The 24,625-nt window shown below is 34.6% G+C and overlaps 3 protein-coding genes across 6 annotated transcripts; 2 read left to right on the top strand and 1 right to left on the bottom strand.

The window, feature by feature from the left end:
• Nucleotides 1–1,735: 1,735 nt before the first annotated feature.
• Nucleotides 1,736–7,765, bottom strand: LOC110018593 (tetraspanin-19). Of its 4 annotated transcripts, XM_020715946.1 has the most exons (7): nt 7,692–7,765; nt 7,400–7,612; nt 6,320–6,419; nt 2,962–3,042; nt 2,752–2,856; nt 2,087–2,278; nt 1,736–1,964 (listed from the first exon to the last, which is right to left on the bottom strand). In XM_020715946.1, the coding sequence occupies exons 2-7, from the start codon at nt 7,564–7,566 to the stop codon at nt 1,929–1,931; spliced, it is 681 nt and encodes a 226-aa protein (XP_020571605.1). In that variant the 5' UTR covers nt 7,567–7,612; nt 7,692–7,765; the 3' UTR covers nt 1,736–1,928. The 4 variants fall into 4 exon arrangements, with proteins under 4 accessions (XP_020571605.1, XP_020571607.1, XP_020571604.1 ...); XM_020715948.1 differs by lacking the exon at nt 7,692–7,765 and having other exon boundaries at nt 1,736–2,005; nt 7,400–7,655; XM_020715945.1 differs by lacking the exon at nt 7,692–7,765 and having other exon boundaries at nt 7,400–7,655.
• Nucleotides 7,766–11,426: 3,661 nt separating this feature from the next.
• LOC110018576 lies at nt 11,427–13,178 on the top strand. Its single transcript, XM_020715923.1, has one exon. It carries the CDS (start codon nt 11,427–11,429, stop codon nt 13,176–13,178), a length of 1,752 nt encoding a protein of 583 aa, XP_020571582.1.
• A 643-nt stretch (nt 13,179–13,821) lies between these two features.
• On the top strand, nt 13,822–23,744 carry LOC110018562 (endonuclease MutS2). Its single transcript, XM_020715911.1, has 5 exons — nt 13,822–14,606; nt 15,036–15,960; nt 16,049–16,573; nt 18,916–19,380; nt 22,931–23,744. The coding sequence occupies exons 1-5, from the start codon at nt 13,975–13,977 to the stop codon at nt 23,243–23,245; spliced, it is 2,862 nt and encodes a 953-aa protein (XP_020571570.1). The 5' UTR covers nt 13,822–13,974; the 3' UTR covers nt 23,246–23,744.
• The last annotated feature ends 881 nt before the right edge of the window (nt 23,745–24,625 follow it).

Genomic DNA, 24,625 nt, shown 5'->3' with positions numbered 1-24,625 from the left:
TACTCTTTATCCCATTAAGTGGGGTTGGCTACATGAATCCATCCTTTTTCTCCATTGCTTTTCTCCATTGCGTTATATTGAGTGTCATATTTTTATTTAATTCTAATAGATTAAGATCATTTTTTATACAATATACCCAAGCCTTTTTAGGACTACTACTAACTTTCTTAGCATAAGTTCAAATCTAAAATAGATGGTCGGCGTTTAATGTGACTAAACCATCTAAAATGACACGTCAACTTAAATCATCCATAATTTTAACACTTTTGTGCATCCCATTTATTTTTAAAAATAGAGATCAAAATATTTTTCCTCCACTTCTCGGGCATCCTTTTCATTTTTAAAATAATATTAAAAAGTTTAGTAAGCCAAGAAATTCTAAAATCTCCTAAATATTTTCACAGTTGAATTGTGATATTATCAGGTCCTATTGATTTTCCACTTTGTTTTTCCTTAAAGCTTCGTCAACTTTTTTACTAATTTGATGGTAAAAATAAAATTTATTATTATTATTAATGATATTAAGATAACTAAGTTCGATCATATTTTTAGAAGCTTCATTGAAAAGTTTATCAAAATTATCATCACCTATGTTAAATATCTTCATCTAAAAAAATCACTTTTTGGTTTTCATCTTTAATACACTTCACTTGAATTAAATTTTTACGTTTCTTTTCTCTTTATTTTGCTAGTTTATAAATATATTTTCACCCTCTATAGTATCTAATTTATCATAAGACCAATAAAAACATAATGTTTAACATCACAAATTTTTCTTTTAAATCTCTACAGGCCACCTTATATTTTTCCCTATTCTCTATGCTTTTACATTTAAACCAATTTTTATTACACAACTTGTTATATTTTCTTTTTTTTTTTCACATTATTATTCTACCACCAACTATTTTTATTTATAAAAAATTTTCCTTTTGATTCTCTAAATATATCTTTTGTCAATTGTTTAATAATATTTGTTATTTTACCCCCACATAAAATTCACTTCTGCATGAATATACTAAATCTTAAAGTTTAGTCATAAAAATAATTTTATTTATGTTGTATAGGTGCCCCTATTTAATTTTATATCAACTCTTTTTTGTATTCTTTATCTTACACCTTCTCATCATTGATGAAAAGGAATACAAAATAGTCATATTTGAAATATTATGCAGGCATTTTAGTTGCCTAGTGTGATGCAAATCAAATACATGATATTGGAAAATTGTGCCATTTTGTATAATGAAAATAGATGTGTTTATCAATAAAGTCTACCGTTTAAAAAAGAATGGGACCATCTCAAGCATGTGTGACCCAAATAAGAATATTTTGAGACTATTCGAAAGGAGCACAAATCAGTAGTTGAGTTCAATCAGTTCATAGAGGCAACTCAACAAGCCTCACTTATCAAAAACATATGGTTTAAAGTTTGCTAATCTCACCAAACATAATAATAATACTTGATTTGTATCATTTCTAAAACAATTCAATAAATACTTCCAACGAATCAATTTAACATTTCAGATGGACTTTTCTCTCATCAAGCATAATAATAATACTTGATTTGTGTCATTTGTAAAACAATTCAATAAATCCTTCCAATGAGTCGATTTGGCAAGGCAGATGGACTTATTTCCATTCACTCTATAAAATCATGTTATCAGCTATACCAACCATCATTGCGTTTTTTAGATTATAATTGATTTTAGATTGATTTCAATATATATGGAGGGAGGGCAAAATAAATACATTGCTGAACTACAATATAAACGCATAATATGAAGTAATTTACATCAAACTTCAGGTGTCCATATATTTATATGCAGCATGCCTAAATTTATACCATGTATCACACTTTAAACTATATAGTTTATCATTATGACTATGTTAAACTTGCATCTACACAATAGTTAAAACACTCATCCGTCAGTTCAGCAGCAGCAGAGTCTGGCGATCAAAAGAGCAGCCTGCTGCATTCGACCAAAATCAATCAATTTCTACTTCTAATCTGCAAAACAAATAGTAAATGTGAATGGGAAAGGAAGCCATGCTTACAAGATTAGACGTGAAAAGGGAATAATTTGCAAACCTTGTCATGAATTCTAACAATCCAAGGGTGATTCTTGAAAAATAAAGTAGCATTAGCTATGTGATGAGTGTTGGGAGCGTCCTTTCGCAAAAGAGAAAGCCTTGCGGGCACAGAATCATCATCACTGTCATAATAGTAGTCATGGTCTGATCCTAGAGACCTCAGAACCATGGAGAGGAAGATGGACAGTGCCTTTAAATGGATAATAATATCATTGTAGGTTAGTTGTTCATCCAAAAGATGGTCGGAAAATAGGCGTGACTTAATTCAATCACCGAGAAAAGAAAAGAACAAAAAAGAAAAAAAAAAGAAGGAAAATTTACATACAAATCTTATGTATTTACATATCTAAGATAGCTGCTTGCTTGCCATAAAAGAAGATACTGAATGAAAAATTAGAACTAGACTAAGTAAGAATTAGCTCAAAGAATCTCTGTAAAAATGGCATTTAATTTTTAAGGATAAGAAGACTTGAGAGATATCAGAAGTGGCTATACAGAAGTTAGATCAAGAAATGTTGCAAAATATGTTTTCGTTAGAAGTAATAGATTAAAATTTAAGACGTAAATAATTGCAAACTAATAAAACTTGGCTGAAACCTCCACTGCAAACATAATGAATAGGAATTTTTTTATAGACGTCAAGGAAAAAAAAATAAGGCTAACCTGTGCAACCACAACAAGTATGCTTATCAATTTGCACAACTCGAAATTTGATTGAACAAAATCTTTTAACTCATCAAGTCTACCAGTTGGATCACGTGGAAAATCCTAAAATTGCAAAAAAATGAAAAAAAATAATGATTGAAGGCAACTAAAAATGAAAATTATAAAATAGAGGGAGAGTAAAAAAAGTCTAAAAAATGGAGTAATTACCGCTTCCCAATGTCTGTTCAGAAATATATCTGTAGTAATTGCAGCCTCCAGCAAAAGAAGCAAGAATACAAATGCTGTATACTGTGAAATCCAATCAAGGTTGACAGAGCTAACTGATTTTGTCAACTGTTGAGTATGAAAAATTCCGGAAATGAAAGAACATGCACATGTAAAACAAAGTACAAAAGATATGCCAATAAGAAGAGAGTAGATAGCTAATAATATAGAACTAGTAGAAAGAAAAAAGATATAAACCATAAAAAAAAAAATAAAAAAAAAAACTTAGCAAAACTTAGCTGAATAAAGTTGACACCCAATGTAGCTCTCAATGGTTATGATGAACAAGAATTCATGGAGCCAACCCCAAATATGGGATATGGAATAAGGATAATGGTGTTAATGAAACAGCATCAAATCTGAATCTGTTTGCGGATCGGTTTTTAAAAATAAAATATCTCCAAAATTTCATTTAATGATAAAATGTCTATCATTGTGAGTATTTGCATACAATAATTGACCTGTTAAGGACGAAATAATGCCTAATGAGCCTTTCAGTTTGATTGCTACATAATTTTAATTTGTGGGTTACAATAGTAAAAGTGATTTCTCGCAACAATGGCATGGATAATGCCGCGTGTACGAACTTACGGAAGCATGGATAAAATGAGTAGAATGAATTTAGGGCTAGCAAATAAAAAACAAGTTCTAAAAAACTAATTGATGTTCAACCATAAATATTTAATAACTTCAACATATTATTGACTTTATATTAATGCAATATATCAAATCAATTCTCATAATACTCAGTCATAAGCCTTATTGAGCTCAATTAAAATCATATGAAGATTTTTTTTCTCAGCACTTCATAATTTATAGAAATTATCTTAACAAAAACAATAATTTTCATAATAAACTCTCTAACATGAAACTGAATTAATCTCCCATTCTAATGTAACTTTGCTAAGTTAATTTTCCATTGCTCTATCGAATAACTCCACACATCACTCCTAAATTTGAATCCTCTAAATTACCATAATCTTTTAAGATTACCGCAACATGAATATCTTCCTTCTTTATAAATATTATCAGCCAAAATACTATTGCTACAATTATATAACATCCTCTTATTATCAAAGTTTCATTAGAATTTTTTTTTTACTGAACTACCATGATATATACATTTCTCCAACTCATATAGATGCCTTATCTTGGCCTAAAGCGTTTTTTTTTTCATTATGCGTTTTCAGAAATCTAATGAAACTTACCTTTCTTAGAGTAGTATTCAATAAAACTATAAGCTCTTACAGAATGATTTCATTCCTACAAATTTTATTTGATAATTTTTCAAAATAAACTTTGCAATTTGATGTGAAGTCTTCCCCTTCAAATAAATCTTGGTCTTTGATTTTAATAGTGTGAAAGTGAAACAAACCAAGCCAAATTCCAAATGAGTCTATTTCTTCATCTTTAATACTTAATCTATTAAATAAATTAGAAAAAATTGTAGCAACTTTGCTTTGCTCACTTTATGATTCGTAAATCTTTAGCTTTTTTATAATTCTTATAAAGGCTCATAACATTTTCTATCACTCTTTTTTAGTGAAACTTTTTCCCTTAATATCTTTAGGTGTTAGGCTCGACTCGATTACTCCATTTCATATTTTTTAACAAATATCTTGAAAAACTAATAACTTTTGAACTTTCAACTTTCACTATCTCAGATAAGATAACTTTTTTTTATTAAATTTATATGCCTTTGATTACCGGCAGGGCCAAAAGTTTTTCTTAATAGGGCACAAATTAACAGTTTTAGAAACACCCTTAACCTTTTTAAACAATGATGATCTCTCTGAGAGTGTGTGATGGCTTGTTCACCTTTATAACTTTAAATTCACATGGGAATGTTATCCTCAAATATTGATTTCTCTATTCATTCAATCCTGATCCTTATTATGATAGCATATCCTGTGTGATATGACTTGATTTATTTGCTTCTGAATTTAGCCTCGCAAGCAATGGTTGCCACTTTTTTTGTCCATCCTCTAGTGCTCATGCCCTTATTATATTTATTTAATTTTTTTTAATATTATAAAGTAAATTAAACAAAGAGTAGAAGCCAAGAGAGAGAAATTCATCATATAGCTAACTACTAAAGGCATTGAATGAGTGCTCGCCATGATAATTAACTACCAAAGGTAGAGAGCGAGATGTGCAGCATTGAACAACAAGTGCGTTCAACGACTGAATGTAGAGAAAAATAGTTGAATGAAAAAATCTCATTGCTACAATGCTGAGAGCTAACTTCACAGAGCAAACAAGGCAAAAAGTAAGCAAGTGCTAAAGCAGGAGGAGGGTGGGGGGCGAGAGGTAGAGAGAAAGAGATGCGCAACAATGAGCAATTGAAGGAGATTGTTGATGTAAAATTGAGAGCAAGAATATGTGTGTGTGGGTGTTATTTGGCAACTCTACTTTGGAAGTAACAGTGTTTTTTTTTGTTTCTTAAAATCATTTTGTTTCTCAACATGTGTTCAATATTAGCAAATCCATACACAGAAATAGTTGATCCATCTGACTCAAATTTTGTTTTTATTACCCATTTCTACAACATAAGGTAAATTAAAGAAGCCAGGAGTGAGAAACATATCGTGATAGCTAAATACAAAAGGCGAAGGGCAAGCGAGAGAAGGGGGAGTGAGAGAGAGGGGTCCTCACCGTGACGCTAATTACTACTGACGGATAGAGAGAGAGTGTGTGTACAATGTTGATCAACAGAAGCGTCCCAGGACTCAATGAAGAGAAAAGGAGTTGAATGAAAAAGGTAATTGCTACAATGCTCAGAGCTAAGGTCACATTGCAAACAAAGCAAAGAGTGAACAAGTGATCAAGCGAGAGGGGTTTAGAGAGATTCAACGTGATAAAAAACTACTAAAGACGCAGAGAGAGAAATGTGCGGCATTGAACAACTAAATGCAAAGGAAAGAAGTTGAATGAGAAAATATTTGCTACAATGCTGAAAACAAACTATATAAATAAATAATTAATATATATATATTAAGACTATTCTAAAACCAATCAGCCGTCTTCAGATTTAGTTTATGCATAAATAAAATCATGCAAAATTTACTAATAAGATTTTTCTAAAAGACCATTAAATTAAGAGATATCACGACAGAACCTGCTTTAGCAGGTTGCAACAGAATTATCAAACAATAATGGACTTCACCAGGGATAACCTTCGCGAACAGATGGAAGAAGAACTTTGTAGTAAAAAGCTGCAAAATTTTCATTGCGATGCAGCAAAATTCAAGAGATCAAATACTAGTAGAATATTTGGTATGGCTTCGATGGAAAAGGATACACAAGAAAGGCAATGTCCATTGATAGTTTCAGCAGCAATATGTCCTGAGCAAGTTATCGCGCACAAGAAAATTCCCAGTCCAAGAAAGGAAAAAATGAACCTGCAAATCAGCATTAATTTGTTTATAGAAATTCCAATACAGTCCAAAAAATTCTAACAATATGAAAATTGGAGCATTTTATTACTTCCATATTAAAAAAAAAACACAACTACTCCACCTAACTTAAAAATAGTGGCAAAATGAATAAACAATCCAACATGTATATTGAGTTGGTATGTAACATTGGCATTTTAGTACTTTTAACCAATAAAATAAACTCTAAAATAGGGAAAAAATTTGAGTGCGATAGACGTACGCAGCGCTGCGTACGATATTAGGGTTATAACGGTTATACCGAGGGTACAAGGGGGTTATATCCGCAGTATAACTCATTGTAACCTCCCTATAACCTTCTGTATCTTACTTGTAACATACTAATAAATTCTTAATATATGATAACAGAAGCGCGAAACTTATTTTAGGTTACAAGTAGGTTACAGAAGGTTAAATGGAGGTTACAAGGGATTATACTGCGGATGTAACCCCCTTGAACCCCCTTGTATTGTAACCCCCTTGTATCCTCGGTATAACCCCAATATCGTACGCAGCGCTGCGTACATCTATCGCACGCAAATTTTTTCCCTAAAATAGACAGATCTAAACAATAAGCAACCAATAACTAAATCATTTCATAAATGGATCAGAAGAACTTAAGCATGGAGTGGACTCCTCCAATCATTCAGCTAAAAACAGTAAAAAAGACAAGAAATTTAACACTCTAATCCCCAACATGGCCCACAAAATAAAGAATAAACCTATAAACCCTAAAATAAATGAATGACAGCTCAAAAAACAGGCCCTGATATTACTTCCAAGAAGAAACAAAGATTTTCAATAACAATAGAAAAAAAAAACTGATTTAAAAGTCAGTTTCCCAACATAAGAAAAAAAATATATTATTTAACAAAAAAACTGACTATCCGGAAACTATTGGACAAGATGAACGCGAAATGCAGGAGGAAAGAAGAAGAGCCGCGAACCATGGAGTGCTCGAACCAGAGAAGCCCGGGGAAAGCTCGCTCCTTTCCCGGAACCAACCGCGAATCATCCAGAGAGAGTACAGAATCATGGACATCCCTACCAATCCGATAACCGAATTCACAATCTTCAGCGTCGGCTGAACACAAGCCCTCACCCATTCTGCCATCTCCACCCTTTCCCACAACACCAGACGTCAACCGCAAAACGGCAAGCTGCGAGGGAGAGAAGAAATCGGAATACAAAGGAAGAACTTTACGAAATGGATCGAAAGGAAACACTGAGGAAGAGAACCTATGCGTGCATTGAATGGGAGGGAGCGAGTCAGCAGATGAGACGAGGGTTTTCCTACCACCTAGATGGAATTATCTGATACAGACTGACGGCGATGGATTGCTCGACACTCTCCGTGTTTCACTGAATCTGTGTCGTCAATCAGTTTTCGATGTGTTCTGAATGTATGCCGCGTGGAGCTTGGTCATGCATTTAGAACACACTATATAATGTTGTATGATAAATCATACACTAATAAATTCATATGCATTCATGTCAAGAATACTAATTCATATATATCCAAACATTGCTCATTAATCATTTAATCTTACTTATGACACCAGTCATATTAATCATTTATTAGGACTGGTGTTGTTTTCATAATAAAGTATGATTTGTTGAAATAAAATATATTTCATTCAATTATTATAATGTGATTAAATATTAAATTTTATTACTATTAGGATTAATTTAATGTAGATAAATGTATGCATTAATAAATAAAGATACAATTATGAACTAATATACTTATAGTAGGGAACACTAAACTCCAACTAAATTTAATATATATTCTAAAAGCTATATTACATTTTATTTTATTTTATTTGGATAAGAATCTTCTTACATTTAATTCACTTATATGATAATAAAAATTTATAGTAAAAAAAGAACTATTTATCTTCTTACGGAAATAAATATTTCAAAAAGGCAATTTTATGACGTACATTTTGAAGGATGATGTTGAATTGAAAAAAAATATTACGTCTGGAATGCGGACGTAAGCTACGTCCAAACAACGGTCACGACCCACCTGAAGGATTGGAGGACATAAAAAAAAAAAAAACACAACTTCCTTTGAATCGCAGTCGTTGTCGAAAACAAGTTAATAATAAAATATAAGCAAAAACTTACGCCCAAGGAGAAATGAGACCCCAATTAGTCTGGTTGGCCGCATCATCTAATTTTTTTTATATTATTATTATTTAGCAGCCCTTACGTGTATAACATCCAATTCTTATAGGGTGGGGCTGCCATTGGCGAAATTTGCTCTTCTAGAAGTTTGAAACGGTAAAAAGGTTTTACAAATGTGTGGTATAATTTTTATATATAAATATATAATATCTAAATTATTTTCTTATACTTATACTGCACAAATTTTAAGTTTAACATAAAAAATATCATTATTTAAAAATAAAAAAAAATAAAATACATGTTCTGAAGTATAAAAAACAAGATGCTCTTGTATCCGTTGCAATTCGCCCACTCTCCTGTCCGATATAACTCGCTCTTTCGAGTTGTTTGAGAGCTCATCACTAGTTTCGCCCATCTCTGTGGACGGTGCGTGCTGCAAGTAAGCGACCCCAAGAAAGACAACGATTGAAATCAGACTTCTGAACTGCGCCCCCTTGCCGATTCAGACCGGTAAGATTGCTTTCATCCTGCTCGGTTCTTTTCCATTTTTCTCAAGCGGGTTATGCCTCTTTGGATTCGGATTTGCTGAGAGGTTTGGACAATTAGGGTTTCTTTTGATCGAAATAGGAAGCTGGATTGGTTTTACGGATTTAATTACACGTTTGTCGAGTCGCCATTTTCTTAATTGTTATTCTTTAAAGAAATGTGGGTGATGCAGGGCTTTTCTTTATGGATTTTTACTGCACCGTGTTTTCTTGATCTGCTTGAGTTGCAGATGAGGGGTCTTTCTTTGGAAGAAAATTAGGCTTTATGGGAAGTAGGATTTGCTTGTGGGGTTATGCGTTTCTTTATGCATTTTTATTCCTTTCGTCTTCTTTACAAATCTGGCATTTCTTGCGTGCGATAGTGATGTAAACGAGCCGAGGTAGGGCTTCATTATAGTTCTATCAATTGGACTCAACTCATGACCAGATTAATTTATTATTAAGGAGAGAAAATCTTTTTGAATCAAACAATATTACAATAAAATGGAGAAAATAATGAATGGTTAAGACTTAGGAGTTGGGAGTGAAATTAAAAAATAAAATAAAATAAATAACATTTTTAAAAATATTTTTAAGAATTATAATTTAAAATTAAATTGTAAAAAAAATTAAAATAACATTTTATATTAGTATTCATATTTTATGTAACAAGTTAACTCACTGCATGATGAATCAAGTAGGATTAGCTTGTGAGCTATTTATTGAGTCAAGCCCGAGCAGTAACAAGCTTTTGGCAGGTGATTCTCATTTTGTTAATATTCTACTACTAGCAATTTATATTTTCTTTAAAGAAAGGATCATTTACATACATAAATTTTATTTTTTTTACTTTTTTTTACCGCTCAAATCTTTCATATCACATCAAAAATACGGAAAAAAATTGCGTACGTCAATCGTACGCAGAGATGTGTACGTAATAAGGTACACCGGCGTTATAAGGGGGTTACAAGCGTGTTATAACTTTCTTATAACTTTCGTGTAACTCACTTGTAACCCGCACTTTTATTTTATCTATTGGGGTTACAAGATTACAGCGGGGTTACATGGGAGTTACACGGGAGGTACAACGAGGTTATAATCCCTTGTAATCCCTGTGTAACCCCCGTGTACTCTTTTACATACGTAACTCCTGCATACGCTTGACGTACGCAATTTTTTTCCCAAAAATACGCCTTTACATTTCTATGTAAAAATTGAAGTTTAGGCGTTAGATATGTAAATAAATGAGAATTGAGTGTTATGAATGTAAATGTTGGTAAAACAATATAAATATAATTTTGTTCATACAAGTTTTACTATCTAGAAAAAGTGCAATATATTTTACTCATAAAAACAAAAAAACACATCAAAATGATGAAATTAAAAAACAAACGACATGCTACATGATTACCGTACGTATAGAACATAACACACAAAATACTAACACAGGTGAAGTACTAATGCATTAAAATTCATGTAATAAATCATGGGGATTATGCTTTTGACCATCCCACAATTGTAATTCAATACAAATCCACCACTATGAAGAAAATATGATTATGCTCTACGTCCTTTCATATATCATGCCACATAGATATTTCTGAAACATACGTTACTTATGTGTTGCAGAAGCAGCATTATTTTCTTAGTTTGGAGTTGAGAATTTTGACTATTTGTGTTATTTAGAGAATTACTGTTTTTTTTCCTGGAATTATTGCAAGAAATCATAAATACTGATGGGAACAATTAGCTGTTTTCTTTGTTATAATGATCCCCGTTTGATTGGGGTTGTTTGCAAAAGAAAGCATATTTTAGTTATATCAACATCCAAATTTTAATTCAAAAATGTTTTATAAGTAAATATAAAAAATCAAGTATTCAATATGTTAATACATATAAACTGTGTATTTAATATGTAAATTAAGTATTCAATATGTAAATTAAGCATGCAAATCCCTCTTTTTTTCTTTCCTCCTATTGAACTCCAGAAAAATAAAAAATAAAACAAAATAAAATTCCATGCTTTTCTGTCTCGACTACGACCGTGCATACTGATGCAACCCTTGTTTTGGCTGCTGTTGCTGCAGATTTTGAAATAAACTCTGGAAATAGGCCCAAATTGCTACCATAATTATCTGAAATGGGATGCCATAATGGCAACGCTATTCCTTCGAGCGTAGATTCTCCTGGAATAAGGGAAAAATCTGATCTTGAGCCTAAAGCTACTAAAGCTGGAGATGAACCTGCTGATGCTGAACAGATCTCTAGTAATGAATCTGTTCGATCAAAGGGCGACGAGTTGTGCGAGGAAACTGAAGATATGAGAGAAGGCAGTGAAGCGTGCCCATCAAGTTCTTCTGCAACTAGTTCAGACAGGAAGAGAGGATCAGGTGATTTGCTGGATGATCTGACTCCAAAAAGACAGAAACGCCATAAGGATTCAGATGATATGTACCCCATTCTCAACATGAAGCAACTCATAGCCGATAGAATTGATATCCAGAAACAGGAGAGATCAGGAAGCTCCGGCAAAAGAAGCAGGGATTCATTTGATTCGGACACAAGATTAGAAGGGAAAACACTTAGTGGTGATGACTCAATTTCCAAGAGAAGGAAGGTTTGGCATGCTTGTGAGAATTTACAGTTGAAGATGCTTGGTCCTTTAAAACTGCCTGATTATGTTAATGTCTTCAAATATGATTATGAGATCTATGAAGAAATCATCAAGTTGAACAAGCAGCTTATGGAAATAAACAACAAGTTAAGGGATGAAGGAACCATTGAGCACTGCCTGGAGGATGAACATTCTCCTTCTCCACCGCCAATTTACAATGAGGTTGGTATCAGGATGAACACGAGAGCTAATAGGCTCCGGAGAAAACTGAGTCATCGCAGGCAACAAATAATATGTGAGCTGAATCACAAAAATCCTCTCTTTTTACCTCCACTGGATGACAAACCAGCGAAATTCACTAGGAAGCTGTACATACCAGCAAAACAGTATCCCAATTACAACTTCATCGGCCTTATCATTGGGCCTCGTGGACACACACAGAAGAGAATGGAGAGAGAATCTGGTGCGAGGATTCTACTACGAGGCAAAGGATCTACAAGGCTATGGAAAGGAAAGCATTTTAAGGATCGGAAAACTGAACCTTTTGAAGATGAGGATTTGCATGTGTACATAGAAGCAGAAGATGAAAAGTCTCTGGAAAGTGCTTCAGAAATGGTTGAGAAACTACTTGTTCCTGTGTATGAAGAACTGAATGAACACAAGCAGGCCCAGCTAAGGGAGCTTGCTGAGTTGAATTCGGAAATTTCAAGCGAAGCCCTGCATACCACAAACCAAAACCATTTTCCATGCTACAGCCATGATGATAAAAGACCTGTAACATCTCCATTAAATCCCACAAAATCAGATTTTGCATCAAAAACTGAGATAAATTCTCATAAACCAGCTCTTGCTTCCTTCCTGAACTGCATGATTAACCCAGGATCCGAGGCTTTGTCATCACATGATACCAAGCCAGGGGATGCAGTAGATAAAGCTAAACTCTTTGTGGGATTTCTTCCCGTGTCTGTTAATACAGAAAAATTAATAGATATTTTCTCACCTTTTGGAAGCTTATGCGAAGCAGTCGTTATCGTCGACCGAAGGACCGGCCTGAGCAAGGGTTATGGCTTTGTCAAGTACATTGATCCTCTCTCTGCTGCAGAAGCTTTGGTTCGAATGAATGGCTTCCGAATTGAAGGAAAGGTGATTACTGTCCGCATAGCTGCTCGAGCACCTACGAATATCAACACCATTATAGGACCTAGGGCTTTTAGGGTTGCTAATCCAGCAAGTAATCTGGTTGCGGCAACCAAATGTCCTTCTGATCTTCCTCAAGGAGTTACTGAAGGTTGGAATAAATGGGTACTGCTTCCACAAACCAATGGCTTTCCTCTGCGTGCTGGTTCAGTGAACAGAAGGCCTCATTTTCTTACAAAATTTACAGAACAGTGTCCCTTATCATCCATGGAGTTTGTGCCGTTCACTTGCTACCAGAATGCTGCAGAGTCTCTGGATTGAAGTCTTCATTGAAATTGGATTTAGTAAATTCAGATTTATTAAATTCATCTCCTTACTGAATTTAAATTCTGATTTAGCATGAATGAATGACCTTAAATCTGAAGCGTCCCTTTGATTGCTTTTGTTAATGTGAAGGGAATTTGTTTTGCTGCGAAGACGATAGATAAGATACATGGCATTCAAAATATTATTATTTATCAAAATAGCATCACCTTTTATATACTTTTTAAAATTTCACTCAAACATCAAAATTCATAATAAAACTACAACTCATGTTTTTTTATTTTGATCAAATTCTTAACGGGTTGATACGCATAAATATATTAATTTGATAATTCAAAAATAAAAAAAAATTAAACGACAATGCTTCAAGATGCGTGTAATTATCTCAAAAAAAGGGAGAGAGAATATCCTAAATCAAGTTTTTTTAAGATAGATTTGAAATTAGACAACATAGAAACATGTCATGGGACATAAAATATCTCAGAAGGAGTTTGCTAAATGTTGCTATTTTATCATATTTTATAGTCAGCATTTTGATATGTTAATGCATTGGAATTGGGTGATAGGTTTATAAATCTCCATTAAATTAAATATAAACAATAAGTTTAGGTATTATATGTGTAAATATAAAAAAATGGGCGGTATGTATGCAAATAACTGTTTTTTATTGTAGAATATGTCATGTCTAATTGATTTCTGAGAAAAAAAAAAAACTTGTGAGGATGGCCTTATCCTTCCCCTCCATTTTCTTCCTGGACCGAAACGCAGCCATTACCGAACTGGACATCTTCTAATGGAAGCTTTTCACTGCTTCCTGCCCATTAGAAAACCCCCAAACCTTCTGTCCGCCCCAGCAACTAGCCTCTTCCGCCCGCCCAAATCTAGGGCTTCAAAAATTGCGCGCATCTTGATCCCTAACTTGGCCGACGAAAGAGCCAAGTTGAACTCCGTCGACGCCAAGGCCAGCGTATCGGCGGCTTCTTCTTCCGAAGGAAAACCCGTGCAATCCGAGCCTCACATTCGCTTCCGTCCAAGAGAAGGAGAGGGAACCGAGAGGACTAGAATTGAGGAGGAGCTACGGGAGGCGGCGGAGAAAAGCCTGGAGTGGCGTTCAGTATGTTCGCAGATGGCTGCTTTTTCTCGGACGGCCGCCGGACGCGAGTTTTGCCGGAGCGGGAGGCTGCGGATCGGCGGGGACAGAGTTGAGAGCCAGAAGCTCTTGGATCAAACGGCGGCAGCGGTACTGCTACCGGAGAAGTTGGACTTCTCCGATTTTGATGATGTGACTGAACTTGTGAGGTCGGCTGTTCATGGAGAGCTTCTGACTGTTCGGGAGATATGTGCTGTTGGGAGGAGCCTGACGTCTGCAAGACGGATTATGGGGCAATTGCTGCGGGTTTCATCAGTCGGGACGTCTTCTGATGGGTTAGCAATTCTTTCTTTGCTGTTGGTTGTTACCTCGAAACGATTAAGTTGCTTCTTGATTGCTTACTTCATGTTACGAAGTTCAATCATGATACTTTTAAATTGGCAAATTTCTTCACTATACAATTGTGACTTTAGCATGGGCAACTACGTACATAACTCCTAAAGATTAACTATTTACAAAGCTATAATTCCTTTATCTTCATTTTTAAATTTGTTACCTAGACACGAACTTCATAACAAAATTATGAAATTTTTTTATTTGTCAAATTATCAATGATTTGATCGTTGCATCCACAACGACATGATTTTTAAGTTAAAGAAAATGACAAATTATAGTTTTAGGTCTTACGAATATAATTCCCCTTTAAATTTCTCTGCCTGACTTGGGAATTGTGTGAGGTTGTCTATGAATTCATTTGTGAACAGGTACTTTCCTCTTGTTGATATACTTCAAAACTGTGATTTTCTGACAGAACTAGTGAACAAGATGTCATTTTGCATTGATTGTAATCTCTTTGTAATTTTGGACCGGGCTAGCACAAGCTTAGCTACCATCAGATCAGAAAGGAAACAGAACATTGATAAGCTGGAAGAGCTTCTAAAGATGGAGTCCATTAAAGTTTTTCAGGCAGGTGCTATTGATAGCCCGTTGGTGACCAAGCGACGAAACAGGATGTGTGTTGGTGTGAAGGCTTCACACAAATCATTGCTTCCTAATGGTGTTGTATTGAGTGTGAGTAGCTCTGGAGCAACATACTTTATGGAACCAGAAGCTGCAGTTCGACTGAACAATGCTGAAGTAGAGTTTTTGAACTCGGAGAAAGCTGAAGAGATTGCTATTATGCGAATCTTCACTTCGGAAATAGCAGAGTCAGAAGCCAAAATCAGGCATTTAATGGATAAAATTCCGGAACTAGATCTTGCTTGTGCTAGAGGTGCGTATGCCTTATGGATGGATGGGGTGTGCCCAGCTTTAGTTGAGGACAATAACACGGAAAAATCAAATGACGATATACTCTCTGTTGATATCGAAGGCATTTATCATCCTTTGCTTCTCGAACCGTTTCTTATATGTTCATCTTCTACCTTGTCTTCATCAGTTGGGAGCCAAAAGATGGAAAATGGAGTATCAGAAACCAGGACTAAATCTCCCGTTCCCATAGATATCAAAATAAGACTTTCCAAAAAGGTGGTTGTGATTTCAGGACCAAATACTGGAGGAAAAACTGCAACCTTGAAGACCTTGGGCTTGGCATCCCTAATGTCGAAAGCAGGCATGTTTCTTCCAGCAAAGAAAAAACCTAGGATTCCATGGTTTGATCAGATTCTTACAGATATTGGTGACCACCAGGTAGTTTCTCCTTTCGATAAAGAGTACTTGTCTATGCATTTTGGTGAAAACTTGTAATAAATTCTGAAAGTTTTATTTTTTATTCAAGTCACTGGAGCATAACCTTTCTACCTTCAGCGGGCATATCTCACGTATCTGCAAAATAATACAAGTTACTACGAAAGAATCACTTGTTCTCATAGATGAGATTGGGAGCGGTACTGATCCTTCTGAAGGTGTAGCCCTTTCATCCAGCATACTGCAGCACCTTGCTGATTATGTCAATCTATTGGTGGTGACTACCCATTATGCAGATTTAAGCCTCCTCAAAGCCTCTGATTCTAGATTTGAAAATGCAGCAATGGAGTTTTGCATGGCAACCCTGCAACCTACATATAACATTTTGTGGGGATGTACCGGTAACTCCAATGCCTTGAGTATAGCTAAGTCGATTGGTTTTGATCAGAAAGTGCTGGATCGTGCTCGAGAATGGGCTATGAAGTTAGCTCCTCACAAACAAACGGAATGGCAGGGTTCACTTTACCAATATTTAGTGGATGAGAGAAGTGTGTTGGAGTACCAAGCAAAAGAAGCTGCTTCTCTTCTTTTAGATGTTAAAAAGCTTTACTTTGAGGTATTTTATAATTAAACGATAACAACAAATATATTTTGGTTTTTAATTCAACTGCAATTAAATTACATATTGAGTGAATCTTTCTGGGTAATTTTCAGGGAAAAAAAGTCAAATTTATAAATTCCATGTGGGCATACATTTATGGCAGCTTTGATGGTCTTTCTTTTCGACTGAAGCTGTTGCACTCAGTTTTTCTAGTCTATCATTAGGTTCAATGATGATATATTAGGTCACAATTTATCCAAGTACATCAATTTTTTTATTTAGTCTCCATTTTTTTCAACAAAAGTGGAATCGGGGAGCCCTTGAGTAAGCTTTAGGTTGAAACTGCATTCATATTGCTGGTTGTTCATAAGACAGCTGAAGTATACATAACATGCATGAGACCAAGAAAGTGAGATCAAATATAGAAATGAAGATGAGTGCAGAAAGTAACATAATCAACATAAATGTTTTTGTACAATTGCAGCAGATCTATGAAATTAACAAACTTTTGCAAACAGCAAAGTTTCATTTACATTAAGATTACCACTCGCAAAGTTTGATTTGCATTTATCAGTGAAGTATATCATAACTTTCAACAATTTTACTTGGCATATCTCACTACTATATTCCTAGCCAAATACAAATTATACCTAATAAAGATCTTGGCCTCGGTCAAATAAAAGCATCCTAGTTAACACATTTAGGTAATATAATCCTTAATTTTACAAATAATCCTATTTTGTTTCAATGAAATTATTGGTTGTTTGAGCATGACAAACTGTTGCTCTCAATATTTGAGTTTATTAAATTTCAGAAGATTCATCTTCACGATGAATCAAAACTATCATAATTAAATTAATATATTTATACAATTATATGCTTTAGCATGCTGCATTAATTGACAATCCCATTGCACTATATTTTAGGGGATGAAATTAATTGGGGATCAAAAGTTGGGCCTAATACAATAGTGGTCAAACTATTTTTAACCTACATTTTTTAGTCTATGAGAGAGGGTCAGCTATTTGATATTTCTACACCGATATATTTTTTTCAACAATTGATTTTTAACCATAAATTCAAGATTCTCATGGTTTTATCAATCTTCTCCTTGCATAAAGTGCTTTCCATATCCTTTCACACCCCTTTAAAGAAAGCTTTTCAACATCACAGGCATCGTGCACCAAGCGCACTCAAACACGTGGGGCATGTGTAGGTGTCACCTGACCTTGAATTTTGTTTAACCATTGGGAAAACACGAAAGATTTATGAGTCAAAAACCACTCAAATCAATTATTCCCAGTCAAATCATCTGTTAAATCACATTTTTGCAAGAGAAGAACCTAGCTTGAGATTTACTTTACAAAAATTGAAAATATAATAAATCACATAAGAAATGAGATTTCTTGAAAGTATTTTGCAAGGCAATAATTTATTGTTGTTTAACATGATATAATAGGTTCTTAAGAAGAAGAATCACAGGAAGAGTCCCCTTCTATATATTCACTATTGATGACATAGCTTCCATTTTATGTGGCATTACCAGGTTAAGGTGCTTTCATTTAAATGTTTTCATTTGATTCTTTTGCTGTTCATAACTCCCTACAATTTTACTAGGCATAACTCACCTCCAGCTTCCCAGCCAATAATATATTCTAAGAAAAAGATCTGGCGCCCCAAATCGACTAAATGCATGCTAGTTGTTATAATTATGAGATGTGATTTCTAATTATATCTATACTCTTACTTCAGTTCAATGCAATTATTGGTTATCCAGGCACAATAAGGTATTACTCTCAATATGTGAGTTTTTCCTTTTTGAGAAGACCTATTTTCTTAATGAATTAAAATTATCATAATTAAATTTGGAATGGTATATCTCTAACAGCCAATTTGGATGTATTTGTAAGTTTTGGGATTGCTGAATAAAGAATAGAAGAAAACATGGATTCATGTGCTAAATAAGGAGAAATATTTGTCACGAATTCATGTGCTTAACATAAAAAGAGGAGTGCCACAGATTCATATGCTTAGCATAGAAGGGAAAGTGCCGTGGATTGCTCTCTCCCGCCCGTGAGTTTTGAATATCAGCTTTAACTTTTTTAATGTCTAGTAATCATGTTTCCAATTATTCTTTTTGATAATTTTGTGTATAAATATTCATTCAGGGAATGGACAAAGCTAGCTTTTTAGCCATTTCTTATTTTCTAGGTTATGTTATGTTATAACTGAAGCCTTTATTGTTTATATAAGAATCCTACGCAATAATAGATCAAAGACCCTCGTAAGTTTTTTTCTACTATCAGTCTACATTACTACACTTCTAATATATTGTTGCTCAACTTTCCTCTTTGTAGATCCAAGCTGAGGCTCAAGACCTTCGCACACGCGAGATGGCTCTTAAGGCAAATGAAACCAGAAATTTGCAGGAGGAGCTAAAATTTGCAAGGTCTCAAATGGAAGCGGTAATCAAGAATTTTGAAGATCTGCTCCAGAGTGCAAACCCAGACCAATTCAATTCAATTCTGAGAAAATCAGAGTCTAAAATTGCTTCCATTGCTGCAGCTTATCAGCGAACAATTAACAATACATCTGAAGAAGAAAAGAGCAATAGCACATATACTCCAAAAATTGGTGAAAGAGTTTCTATTAAGGGATTTGGTGATAAAGTGGCTACTGTCATTGAAGCGCCAACAGAGGATGGCACTGCCGTGGTACAATGTGGAAAAATAAAAGTTCGTGTGAAAAAAAATGACATGAGACCAGTCGAAACAAGTATAAAGAATAGGACAACTAGTTCAGGCTTTCCATTAATAGAGCAGGTGAGCATGGCATGAATTCTGAGGTGATTTTGAATAATCATCACCACTTACCTCCAAACTTTTACAAATTAAGGGTTTATTTGTGATGGCTTTCTATCTACATTGTGTTTCGAACCTACATCACAGTTCTATTTTTCTTGTTGCTTCCTGTAAATTTTTATAGTAATGAGCTATTTTTAAGAACCAAATATGTTAAAATATGGGGGTTGTAAGAAAGTTATTGGCTGACTTTTTGAGAAAAATAAATATATTTAATTCTCACCTCAGCTGATGCAAGATGAAAGCCACGAACGAGGCGAGAAAAGCGGAACACAGAGTGCTATCTCTCGCGGGATCCCACGATCTCACAACCCCGCATACTCAAGATCAACAGGATTCCATGATCTTGTGATCTCGTGATGGACGTGAGACGGGATTGCTGTCCAGTAATTGATGTAGTTGGATTTTCCCGCTAAGCTGCTGCCCCTAGACCTTTATGTGGCCCACTTTTTATGTTAATTTTTTTAAATTTTTAGGAGGAACTGCATATATGTTTGTCTTTTCTATTTTGAATAGACTTTTCTTTTGTTTGTGAGTTTTGGAGATTGTAATCTCTGGAGTATTGTTATCATATTCATTTAGTAAGGAGTGTGTCTGTAGCTTGTATAAAAACTCATTTCATAGCTCTCCTTGCTGTTTTTAGACGGAACAGACATTGATTGACGCCTGTCCCCGTCCAAAGATGTCAAATTCTCATAATTCATTCCCTCGCTATTCCACAATCACCTCACCGCGAAATCCGCTTCCCAAATACCTTTTAGGAGCCTTAGAACGGTATTATCTCTAATCAGAGCCCAAAAAATCCTAAATTTTAAGCATTTGTTTTTCTTACCCTAATTCAAAATTCCAAAAAAAGAAATCCCACAATACCCAAACCATTCCCACCCCAATCTTTAACACTAACCTTAAATTTTCAAAGTACAACATTTCTACCTCCACCAAAACTCAATCCCGACATCTACCACTAAAACTTAAGGCCTGACCAACCTTGATTTGCAATCTTACATCTGCCAGAAACTTGATCAGGAGAAAATGGCGCCATGCCACCAAAGAGAAGAGGAGATGAAGGTGAAAATCTTGCAACTGTAATAGAACTTATCACCTTTGAGAGGAGACAATCAGGTGAGTTCATATGTAGCCACAACAGTTACTCACCAGATCGTGAGGAGGAAATAAATCCCCACTTCCACCAAGTAGTTTCCAGTGATGAAGAAGCAATATTTTGGCAATTTGGCATGAAGTGTCAAAGTAGAAGTCATGATAATTGAGTAAAGGTGTATTTATTGAATTTTGATGGTCGTATAAATCCAAACAAATTCATCAAATGATTTCAAGCAGTAGAACCAATCTTTTAGTATACGCTCGTTACATCGAACAAAATGGTAAAACTAGTCACCATTAAGTTAAATAAATGTGTATCTTTGTGGTAGGAGAACTTGTAGCTTCTTCAACAGCGGCAAGGAAAAAATAAAATCACTATATGGTCCAAGATAAAATGAGAGATAAAACACAAGTACATACCAGTTTATTATAGATTGGATGTATTCTTGAGACTTCATCATTTGCAATAACAATATATTTTAATAGATGAGTACACAATTGAGCTTGAGCCGCTTATATTGAAATGTGAGCTATTAGAGTCCGAAGATAACACCATACCTCATATCTAAGAGGATTGAGATTATTTATTGACATTATGATACAATTGCAACATTATTGGACATTACAAAATTATTCAAACCCCAACATTGAAAGTGGAGAGACAACTAAAAGTATTAGATCAACATGACCCTTCAAACAGAGTTCAACCACCAAGTGGAGCATTCCAGTCGACCCCACTCGAGAAAAAATTAGTTTATAGTGGAGAAAAAGTTGAGAGTTCTAGCACTCCTACATCTGTCTCAACAAAGAAGTGCTTCAAGTGCCACGATTTTGGTCATAGTATTTTTGATTGGTCAAATAGGACGGTAATCTCATTCACTAAGCATGGACCACTTGAAGAAATAAATAGTGACACATGAGACACTAAAAAAGGTGAGGATATAGAGGAGGAATATCAGCTTCTAACTGATGTGAGAGAAATGCTAGTGATTATAGCTGAGCTTATGAGAGAGACTCCTACATGATTAACATTGGTAGTTCTAGAAGATAATGAGTTCGAGGAGTTAACACCAAAAAATTGACAACCCTTAATGAAGGGGTCATTGGATATTCTCACCGACATTTTACCACTTGGGTGGTTGCCACTGAGAGTGGTTCAGTATGTTATAGATTTTATTTCCGAGTTAATTCCTACAGATAGGTTTATGTATTGGATAAGCCAGACCAAGTACAAGAAGTAGGAGAAACATATTATATATTTAATAAATTGGGAGTTGAATCGTGAGAATACTCGTCTATTTGTAGTTCCACCTCTGGTTGTGCCATAAAAGAATGAATATTTATTCTATCAAGACAGACTTTGAAAGACGTTCGTTTTGTAGTTAAGGTAACAGCATTTTTCCGCTAAGTTGCTGCCTCCACCAGGTCATTGTGGGTCTATTTTTTATTGTATCATATTTCTTTTGCAAGCAATGTGTATGTAGCTTGTATAGGAACATGTGTTGAACTTCGTTGACATCCACACCCCTTCATTTCGTGGTTCTCATTGTTGTTTGTAGCCCGAACAACTTCTAATAGGCGCCTATTCACTCGCTATTTCACAAATCACAATTACCTCCCCGCAAAATTCACCTTCTAGGAGGAAAGGTACCAACAGCTTTTTAAGAAGTTTTCATCACCACAATTTTACAAACTTAACAAAAAATTACAGCCACCGCAGATGGACTCTAAATCCCAACACCCCTAAACATAACCACCCCTTAAAATAGAAAGAAAGAAAAACACTACTAAAGCCCTGCTCCAAGTGCACGCTAGGCCTTCAAAGACATCTTTGTGGGTTCAGCTTTCTATTTTTCTTAGATTATTTAGAGGAAACTTGATGTCTACTTAGCAATGCCAATGACATGATTTTTTTTTTTTTTTGAAAAATTTCATCATATTGGCATTATTTAATTCAACTAGTGTATGATCTTGCTTTCTTTTGAATGATTTTCACGTCATTTACGACACAAAAAAGGCCTTAAAAATATCTCTTTTGTTCACTTATGTCCCTGAGATTAGCCCATGCTTCAGTTTAGTTCATGCTTTTGAAATTACTTCATTTAGGTCCCTCTTTTTACCCTCTTCCTTCACATAGTTCTTCACCATGATGGAAAATTAACAGTTCAATTAAGATAGGGACCTATTTTTAAGGATAGTCTTTTGAGGGAACTAAGTGAACTGTATATTGATTTATTTTCTCAGTAGAAATTGATGAAGATTATCTTGTATTCTTTTGCAAGGTGAAATGAGCACATTAATGGTGAAATTAGAAATTCAGCAAATATAGGCAATAGTCTCCACTAGGTTTTTAATGACCATAAAATTTCTTAGCTCATGCAACTGAATTTATGGAAATTATTCTTTGCAGGAACAAAAGCAGCATTTCAGACAAGAATACCTAAAGGATGAACAGAAAGATAGCGAGGTCTCTTTTGGGCCGGCAGTACGTACATCGAAGAACACAGTGGATTTGCACGGCATGAGAATCGACGATGCTTCACATACCCTTCAGATCGCCATTGGAGGATGTAAATCGAACTCCGTTCTCTTCATCATTCATGGGATGGGTACAGGCGCTGTTAAGGATCGCGCGCATCGCATTCTTCGAGATCATCCTCGCGTGGTTAAATTTGAAGAAGAAAGCCCGATGAACCATGGATGCACGCTCGCTTACATCAGGTAGAAACTGTTCGGAATTTTGATTGCTCATCCTTTTCCGTCAGATCTCCAAATAGATTATTTCTGGCAGGTGGTGAGGGTTTTTATTGCGATGATGTAAGAGAAGATTTGAAGGACTTGTGATCTTATAACATTCAATAAAAAAAAAAGTAATAGCGGGAGACATCAGAATTTCTTATATGAAAAAAAAGACTTGAAAAAGGAAAAAATCTTGGGATAATCAGGTGTACAAATGTTAGAATGGATGGGATTATAAAAATTGACAATCACACTTTTAAAATTATAGTTTGACTATAATATCGATGATTGGGCTATATTGAGAAGGAAGATTTGAACGAAATGAGGACGTAGGCGAGGGTTTCGAGCTGAGAGGGGTAGTCATGCCGGGAAGCCGCGTCGAAGTCGTCAGTTGCCGGCCGTAACTGAAGGCCTTCATTCGTAAATTTAATTTTTTAGGGCATTTACATGTAATAAGTATTATTTGAGGACTTCCACTATAAAATCAGGAGTATAAATATTTTTTTTTCTCTTAAATTAGAGAACAAAAATAGACGATCATAATTTTATGATTGTAGTTTTGGCTACAACATTCATGATTGGGCTACAAAAACTGAAGTTAGTAGTTATAACATGCATAGCAGAGTTACTAATTTTTTTATGAAAATTATAGTTGGAGTTTATAACAACTGAAGTTGGTAAGTGATTTGTGGTAATCGATAGTGTTTTAAGAGTTAAATTTTAGTAATCAACTCACTCTCTTCTTGTCTATCCTTCGAGTGAAAATGGAGATTTATTTGTAATTTTTAGTGGGGCATTTTGGTGCATTTATTTAACCTCCTAAAACACGTTATTAATCAGTCTATTGATTTTCTTAATCATGTGTAATTTTTACAATATTTAAGCTTTAGAATTAAATGATTGTAGGCTCGTTTATTTTTCTCGTTTAGCCAGCCAATTTGACAATAAGCATGTAAAATTTTATGATTGTTTAGCCTTATAATTGATGCACCAATGTCTTTGACTACGCAACGTGTTTAATCTAAGCTCATTTGTACTCTAATCGAATCACTTAGTATGCAAAATTTTATGATTATTTAGCCTTCTATGTGATGCACCAATGTCTTTGATTGCGCAAAGTGTTTGATCTAAGCTCATTTGAACTCTATTTAAATCACTTGATCTCATTAGGCTCGTCTTGTTAAATGCTCAGCTTGACTATAAACTTGTTGAAAATCAAAACCTGTAAGATTTTGAATTTGAAATGTTTCCTACTCAATGCATCTAGATATGATAAAAATAGATTGATGACACATCAAGTTCTACAATTACTTTTAGGAACATTTACATACATACCAATCAATCCCTACATATTTATATTTATAAC

Source organism: Phalaenopsis equestris, unplaced genomic scaffold, assembly GCF_001263595.1.
Source record: "Phalaenopsis equestris unplaced genomic scaffold, ASM126359v1 Scaffold000025, whole genome shotgun sequence".
In the NCBI taxonomy this organism is placed as follows: domain Eukaryota; kingdom Viridiplantae; phylum Streptophyta; class Magnoliopsida; order Asparagales; family Orchidaceae; genus Phalaenopsis; species Phalaenopsis equestris.
Note: the sequence above shows the minus strand (reverse complement) of the source record. Positions and strands in the feature narration are given on the sequence as shown.

Coding starts and splice junctions, on each gene's coding strand:
- LOC110018576 (XM_020715923.1), top strand. CDS start 11,427: ATGAGAGAAGGCAGTGAAGCGTGCCCATCAAGTTCTTCTGCAACTAGT.
- LOC110018593 (XM_020715946.1), bottom strand. CDS start 7,566: ATGGCAGAATGGGTGAGGGCTTGTGTTCAGCCGACGCTGAAGATTGTG. Junction 6,420..7,399: donor TCTGGTTCGAGCACTCCATG/GTTCGCGGCTCT, acceptor GCTGATTTGCAG/GTTCATTTTTTCCTTTCTTG. Junction 2,857..2,961: donor TGAACAGACATTGGGAAGCG/GTAATTACTCCA, acceptor TTGCAATTTTAG/GATTTTCCACGTGATCCAAC.
- LOC110018562 (XM_020715911.1), top strand. CDS start 13,975: ATGGAAGCTTTTCACTGCTTCCTGCCCATTAGAAAACCCCCAAACCTT. Junction 14,607..15,035: donor GTCGGGACGTCTTCTGATGG/GTTAGCAATTCT, acceptor ATTTGTGAACAG/GTACTTTCCTCTTGTTGATA. Junction 16,574..18,915: donor TTAAAAAGCTTTACTTTGAG/GTATTTTATAAT, acceptor TCCTCTTTGTAG/ATCCAAGCTGAGGCTCAAGA.